This window comes from Perca flavescens, chromosome 20 (genome assembly GCF_004354835.1).
Source record: "Perca flavescens isolate YP-PL-M2 chromosome 20, PFLA_1.0, whole genome shotgun sequence".
Classification (NCBI taxonomy): Eukaryota; Metazoa; Chordata; class Actinopteri; order Perciformes; family Percidae; genus Perca; species Perca flavescens.
The window spans coordinates 23,911,589-23,919,950 of NC_041350.1; the positions used below are offsets into that span (position 1 = coordinate 23,911,589).

Consider the following 8,362-nt stretch of genomic DNA (forward strand, 5'->3'; position numbering starts at 1 on the left):
TACGATTATTTGATAATGAGAAATATAAAAGAAACCTACCTTTACACTGTTATGTAAATCAAGTAAACAAATAAATAAAAGCATTTTATTGCTGCAGCTGGTTGAGGTGGAGATAATTATAATTTTTAACTATTTTACACTGTTGGGTAGTTTAATCTATAATAATCCACCATATTTTACAAACTGATCATATGAGTTTTAGATTCAGATTTTACACACAAAGTAATTATAGCTGTCTGATAGTTGTAGTGGAGTAAAAATAACTATTTCCCACTAAACTGTATCAAAGCAAAAGGATAAAGTAGCATAAAATGGAAATACTCAAACTGGTACTTACAGTAAGTACTCAAGTAAATGCACTTTTTCACCACTGGAAAAAATACACAGGGACAACACTTTAAGCAAACCTTTTATTTAAGCTGATTTCTTACAATTCAAGAATTCATTCTATAAAGAAAAAACATATGCAAGACTTCATCATTATCATAAATCACACCTGTACATGTGTGTTTGTATTTGTACATGTTAATGTGTTTGTGGGTCCATTTCGTTGTTAAAAAAGGTCCCTGACCCCCTGATTCATGAGGCCACCTCTGAGATGTGGTGAATATTGGACAGGGTGAGCTGCGCCTCCCGCGCTGGGTAGAAACGTCTGGAGCGAAGCCACAGCCTCCCAAACACTCCAGTGATCAGCAGCAAGACAACCAGCAGCCCTCCGAGGACAAAGGTCTCCACAGGAGGGACTCCGCCTGCATCTACGTAGAAAAGGACACAGGTATATGAATATATATGAATTTTATACACTTATCTTGAATCTCTTAGAAGATTGAAATGCTAAAGATCCATATGAGTTACAGAGATGAAATACACATACTCAGATTGGGCTTTTCACTATTGTTTAGTAGTCGTCTAATTGGTCCATAAGACACTGTATGAGACAGAGGGATGTCTCTCCGTATCCTGACTAAATCATCTTCACCTTCACCGGAACAGTTCTGTGTGGCAAATACATGAGAAAAACGTGAAAGAAAGTCTCAATGTCAATCAGTGCACATTTCAAATCAGGACAGCTTAACTACAAGCTTATATGGCTGAAAAACAATTCTAGGCCAATGGGTCTATATTAAGGACATAAGCTGCACATAGTCGCTCTGAACTGGCCTCTGACTACCAGTGTGAGGAATGGGTGTTGCATGAGCTCACTCACAGGCATACACAGCCCCGGGGTGTTGTGGCAGATCTGGACGTTGCAATGGAGAAAGACGTTGGTGTAAGAGCTGCCGACAAACTTGAACATTTGTATCCTGAACATGGCCTCTGGGCCCTGGCCATTCTTCAGCACACTCAGAGTCTGTTCATTTAACAACACTGGGCAGCTACGGGAAGGAAGACAAAGAAGTCAGGGAGGCCTGGTGTTAGTGAGATTTAAATCTAGAATGAAATACTGTAGCGACAAGGAACAGAACTCGTGATGAATTGCAACGCTTAGAAATAATGTAAATACTATCTTAAGTGATTCAACACAGTTGGAGACAGATTTGTATTTCCTTTTCCCTGTGGCATTTTGAAATCATTGTGCATTTCATTGCCCTGCTGCTTCTAACGGTACCAAATACTGCCTGGTTGTCAAGGACATGCACAGCTGTTGAACTGAAATGCACGTGGCCTCTCAGACAGGATGACCAGGCTCTGACAGTAGTTGTCTAGCCAGCTCTCTGAGCAACATATTCTTATATTTCAGATTTCAACAGCAGAGAGGTGTGTGTGTGTGTGTGTGTGTGTGTGTGTGTGTGTGTGTGTGTGTCACACATGCTATTAGAAGGTTTCAGCATAACATCTATAAAAGTATCCTATTTATTCATACTTGTAAGCTGCAAGATGGCAAATGAAAAAGAACGGGCTTTATCAATGTATAGCTCCACTATGAGATATGTTTTTCCCCCATATTTGCTCATATTGAAATAAAAATATCGACTTTGTTTAAACTGTTCCAGGGTATACCTGTCTCGGATGAAGGTGTACTGAATATTGCTGTATGGATCACTGGTTGGTGTAGCCCAGCATCTCTCCATACGCAGCATCAGTTGAGCCGGTATCTGTGACACATACAGTGGTGTGAAAAAGTGTTTGCCCCCTTCCTCATTTCCTGTTCCTTTGCAGCATCAAAAGTCAAGGACAACACAAGTAAACACAAAATGCAATTTGTAAATGAAGGTGTTTATTATTAAAGGAGAAAAAAAATCCAAACCATCATGGCCCTGTGTGAAAAAGTGATTGCCCCCCTTGTTAAAACATACTATAACTGTGGTTGTCCACACCTGAGTTCAATTTCTCTAGCCACACCCAGGCCTTGTCTGGAAAGGGTTATAAAGCCATTTCCAAAGCTTTGGGAATCCAGCAACCACAGTGAGAGCCATTATCCACAAATGGTGGCCGGCCGCCCAAAATTACCCCAAGAGCGCAGCGACGACTCTGTGCAAAAATGGCCTGCACATAGAACATGATCCCCAAGACTTTTGGGACAACATTCTGTGGACCGAAGGAGACAAAAAGTGGAACTCTTTGGAAGGTGTGTGTCCAAGGTTTCAGGAAAAAAATCGAACATCAGTTATCTGCCCCACCATCAGGAAAACATACAAAAACTGGGGACAGTCAAGTCATTCCTTACACAAGGTAATTCCTTTTCCATACTGGGCTACAAAATGATGAATCATAATAAGTAAACAACAGCTGTACTAAGAGGTTATAACAACAAGACCAGAGAAGAGGAGCAGTGCTCAAATTACTATCTGGCCACGGGGTTGCAGTTGTTGCTGCTAAGGGTGGCCCAACCAGTTATTAGGTTTAGGGGTTAGATTTCCAGCATTTTGCTTTTTTCTCCACAACATATTGCTTAACATCGTGTAACAACATGCTTAACCCACTCCAAAAATAGCTGCCAATAGTAAGAATACTTCAAACTCTTTAATGTGTTTTTCAAAGCTCGGCATACACAATCACTGTCAGGACTTGTCTTAAACAGGTATTTTACTCTTTATTAGCTGATTTGTACTCTTAATTTTCCCCATTCCTAGATTGTAGGTCATCCAGAACCCATAATATTGCTTTACATGGTGTATTTGAGGTGTAGGTATTCAGTTGAAGTCTTTAATATGTCTGATAATTGACTTTTTCATTTAGGGTGATTTACCATAAAAACTTTTACAAAGATGTCATCATCCAGCGTCAGTGACGGCACAGTGGTCCATTTGTCTTTAAAGGCGTCATCTTTGTACAGTAACATCGACACCGAAAAGTTTCCATCCTCTGTGTTCAGAGTGATGGTTCTGTAGAGATATAAGGATTAAAGGAGCCACATGTTAAAACCAAATATTATAACCTCCACCAAGGAGGTCACGTTTTTTGGTTTATTTGTCTGTCGGAAGGATTATGGAAAAACTACAGGCCTGATTTGCGTGAAACTTGGTGGAAGGGTGTAGCATGGGCCAAAGAAGAACGCCTTACATTTTGGAGCAGATCCAAACCACAGGGCGGATACACAAATGATTTTCCCTTTCGTTAACATTGCGAGATAGGGTGTTTGCTATCATGTGGTGTCGGAATAATTGGAAATATTAGTTCCCAACTGGTGAAATTCCCACTGCATTAACATTGTGAGATAGGGCATCTTGGCAGAGGTCTGGGGTCTTTGAGTGCCCTTCTAGTTATACTGTATATATAATTATAATTTGGATTAAATTAATGTTAATTAAAAAATTAAAAAAACTAAACACTTACCTGACGTCAACTCTAATCATGTTTTCCCCGTTGGGTTGTTGGACCAGGTAGTTGATAGGGTAGCGGCACACAAATGTTATGTTGACATAGTTTCTCGTTATAACATCTGAATCGTTGTTGTGTATGGTGTTTATGAACATGATGTGTGTATCATCTGAGCCCTGAGGAGAGAAGACAAATATAAAAGTCTGTGGAAAATGATCAAGTAAGAGACATTTTAATTGCTAAGTGCAATACATTGTTGCAGCAGTTTTTTCTTTTGCCAATACAAGAATAGATAATATCCAATATGCTATTTTGTGTCTGAACCACAGACTGTGTATAAAGTGTGAACCACTACTGAAATCTGGCGTGGATGTTAAGTGAAAGGGAGCTTGAAGAGAGCAGGTATCTCATACCAAGAGGGTGTCTCTTCTTACATGTTTCATTTAATCTGGTCAATGAAAATCTCAGGCAGCTCAACAATTCTGGTCACAGACTTGCCCAGATCTACACTCGTCTACCTTGTGGCCAAACCTTACACAATGTAATGTATTGTAATGCAATGTTTTTGCAAAAAATTATTGAAACAAATGATTACTTCATTATTGATTAATCTGCAGATTATTGCCTTGTTTAATTTATTAGACATAAGATTTATAGAATGCGAGCAAATGGTGAAAAACCACATATCTTAAAGCCCAAGGTGAAATCTTGAAATTGCTTATTCGTCTAAAACCCAAATAAATAATATTTGTCATAACAAAAGACCAAGAAAAGCAGTGAATTCTCACATTTGCAAACCCAGAATCATCAAAAGTTTGACATTTTTGCATGGAAAATTAGTTAAATCAGTAATTATTAAAATAGTTGCCAATTAATTCTATTACTAATTTTAAGGTAGTATTGTTATAGGTGGGAATGTGGTTGGATAGTAAAATGACACATGTAAGATGCAGATAACTGCAGCATTCTCCAGTTGTGAGAATCACATTAAATTGAGGCTCCAGTATGTAACCTCTTTCCCAAGCTATAACTTTTACAGTTAATCATTCTTTCACGCACTGTAAATGTGAGCAATACTGTTCAGTATTTAACTGTTGGCAGATGACGTAGGAGAAAGCGTAAAATGTGGACGAGTGAAAAGGTTGTGTCAAAGATTTGTCTGAGCGCAGATGAAGGGTGGCTTCTGTGGTCACTGAGCAAGATAGTTTGCCTTGAGCTCTAACATACGAGACATCTTTTACTACCTCTTGGTAAACACACAACCCCCCCCCCCACCCCACTATGAGCACCACTGACTGTGAGCAACAGGTTTTCATTAAGCCACAACAGAACCCCACTGGCACCTGCACTTATCACTGCGTAACATGAATGCTCCGTGTCTCACAAATGCACAACTATTGCTGAAACATGAGCAGGGAGGACACTGTCATGTTTCAGTAAAAATGGCTGACCTTTAAACCCAACAATTCAGTCATTTCTTGTCTGATGGCAGGTTTAAAAAGGTTCTAAGTTCAAGGTGAAAGCAAGATTGACAGCTATGGCATTCCTCTCCTTTAGCAACAGCCATCTAATCCACAGCAGGCTTTACTTTCCTCAGCTGCAATGTGAAAAACCTTGTAAAACTGCTGAGGTGGAGCACTGGGAGATTTCCTCCCTGGTTGAAAGCTGTGTTAACCTTTTGCTTGCTTTACAAGAAAAACCTTCATGCATTCCAAGCAAGCAATTCAAGGACACTCGTGCGCTGAAGTAGGGATTTACACCTTGCCGAAGTTTGAATCGCTGAGTGGCTGGATTACAATAATCAGGAGGCTAGTTGGCCAATGATTTATGGCCTTCCTACTCAGTGAACATCAACAAATAATCATCATTTCCATGTAAAGCCTGATAATTTAGAACTACGAGGCCATTCAATGTCCCCTTGCTGCTTTGAATAAGGTCCTGCGCGGTTATAGGGAAAAGGAACAACGCCACCCTTCTTTCTTGACATTCACGCCACTCCTTCCAACCCCCTTCTTTTCTCTTCACCCCTTTCTGTCTGGGCTTCGAGTATGTGCCTTTCTCTGGCCATCTTATTATACTTGCTATGAGCTAATTCCATAGTACTCATTTGAACACAGAGCCTCACAGTCCATATTTACGTCACAGCAGAAAAAAAGTGTTTGGTCGTATTCAAGTTATTTTTTAACTTTTATGTAAAGTGCAATAAATCGACTAAAGTAGCTCCTTTTTTAGCAGTAAAAAGATCCTGATTGGGGGGGCAGTTCACACAACAACCGTATACATCGTAAAATAGGTAATTTATTATGATGGGGATCTTCTGTTGTCAATGATGGAGATACCAAGTGTAGTTCGTCTTCATTATGAAGACAAACTTCATGAACTCAGACATTTAGAACAACTCTTAACAAATTAAGGGTTATTCTAAATGTCTGAGTTCACATGCAACATTTGATTAGTTAGGCTCTTTGACCGGATGAAGAAGTTGTCACAGACTTTAATGCAAATGTTGAGCAAAAGATTGAAGGTGATACCATTACTGTTCCACAGTCAGAGAGATTTGTCTTAATGCTGAAAACATAGTCATCTCCGACCTCAACGCCACGGCACTCCGGATCATTTAAATGCAAATCCCAAATCTAAACAAAAAACCAAAACAATACAAAAGAAATTAATTATTCAGCAAAATCGCACTGCAAATAATTTAGGATATCAGTACTAGGGAATGCCTACATTGAGGGAAAATACTTTGAGTTTTGCTCACTTACATAAACTGGAGGCACTTTGTTGAGGAAAAAGGCACTTGGAATAACAACCTCCATATGGTCGTTGGTACAAATGACAGTTTCATTGAGCTCTAATAGAAAGAATTTAAAAACAGATTAAATCTCATAGAAAAATCCTTTCAGATAATGTGACGAGATGTTGAATGTGTTTTTCTTTTAAACTTTGGGTTCTCTACCTTTGTCTCGCCTAGACTGCAAGTATAGATATTTATATTGACATATGTTAATTCTTAGACATAACGTTTATTTTACACACAAAGTCCAGCCACTGATATTTAAATGTCAGTGGTGGAATGTAACTAAGTACATTTACTCATGTACTGTAGTATTTCCATTTTTCTGCTACTTTATACTCCACTACATTTATCTGACAGCTAAAGCTACTTTTCAAAATAAGATTTTACATAAAAAGCATAGGATGTATTCCTAAAATGGGATGTATTTTATAGATTAAACTACCCCTTAGTATACATATAGTAGTTAAAATTAGCTCCACCTCGACCAACATTAAAATGCTGCTAATAATAATAATCCAATAATATGATGTATAATAACATAAGTCAGATAGGGGTCATTCTGCTGCATAATGAGTACTTTCATTCTTTATACTTCTGTACTTATACTTGAGTAAGATTTGGAATGGGACTTTTACTTTAATTGTATTGCTACTTTTACCTAATAAAAGATCTGAATACTTCTTTCACCACTGCTAAGTGTTTAATGCCTAATTATACTGCTGCGATTGTGAAAGAAACTAGAAACACCAATTAAAACATAATTTATACTTGAATCAAAGCATTAAATGGTCCCTTTTGAAAGAACATTTCAAAGCCAGAGAAGCCCATGTTAAACCAATAATCGTCAATATGAAAGATTACTCTAATTTAGACTTCTTAAAGGAATACGTTTTCCCGTTTGTTAGACCCTTGACACTTCATTCCCGGGTGTGTGATACAAGGTGTGAGCTCACCCTCCTCCTCTGGCTCCAGAGACACCGTTGAGGTGACCATCCTCATGGTGAACAGTAACCAGGCAAAAACCAAACTGGCAGGTGCCATCTTCCAAGGACTCTCCCTCTGGTTTCTCTCAGCTCAGCCACTCCACTACCTTTTGACCCTCTCCCCGAAACTCTGTGAATCTTCTGTGGACTATTCACCACAGCTCGCTGTCACCACAAGACGTAGTACCCCTCTCTTACTCCAACCCTCAAAACACGGCTCTAATGAACTGGGAGCCTCCCTCTGGCCTTAAAACACCAGCTTGAATGATGTCCCCACCAACAATGAGATTCCGCACATGAATAGGGGGAGCTGAGAGGAGTCCAAGGTAACACGTATGTTACCGCCTACTGCGGCGATGTCCTCTTAGTAAACGTCTTACAACTGTGTCTTACTACAGGGAGCAACACAAAATCTGGTAACCATGTAAAGAGGAACAACAGTGCAGGGCTGGCACTCTTTGTTGTCTACATCCTTTGTCTGGACATTTTAAAATCTTTACTGGTGCGGGAATCCCAGTCAGTCAGGCGAAAAGGTCATTACGAGTCGAGGGCAATTCAGTCCCGATGCCAAAGACCTGTGAGTGTTCGTGTGTGGTGGAAGAGACCGTAAAAAAAAAATCACTTATAAAAAAGCTTTGAAACAGGAGATATGTTATAAAAACAGCCACATTTTGCTAAACAATTTGTAAGTGGTAATATATGAAAACAATGACATAATTGGCGCCATGAGGCAGAAAACTTCTTCCCCTTTTTCAGACTTTTAAGAGCTTAATTTACAAGAATAGTCTCCAAGACACTGAATCTTGTGCTTTTTTTG

At 39.2% G+C, this 8,362-nt stretch overlaps 1 protein-coding gene across 1 annotated transcript; it reads right to left on the bottom strand.

Moving 5' to 3' along the window:
* Positions 1–579: 579 nt before the first annotated feature.
* Positions 580–7,603, bottom strand: si:dkeyp-110a12.4 (pancreatic secretory granule membrane major glycoprotein GP2). Its single transcript, XM_028566393.1, has 8 exons — positions 7,516–7,603; positions 6,528–6,616; positions 3,778–3,938; positions 3,191–3,326; positions 2,002–2,096; positions 1,208–1,376; positions 875–995; positions 580–755 (listed from the first exon to the last, which is right to left on the bottom strand). Exons 1-8 carry the CDS (start codon positions 7,601–7,603, stop codon positions 580–582), a joined length of 1,035 nt encoding a protein of 344 aa, XP_028422194.1.
* Between the last annotated feature and the right edge of the window lie 759 nt (positions 7,604–8,362).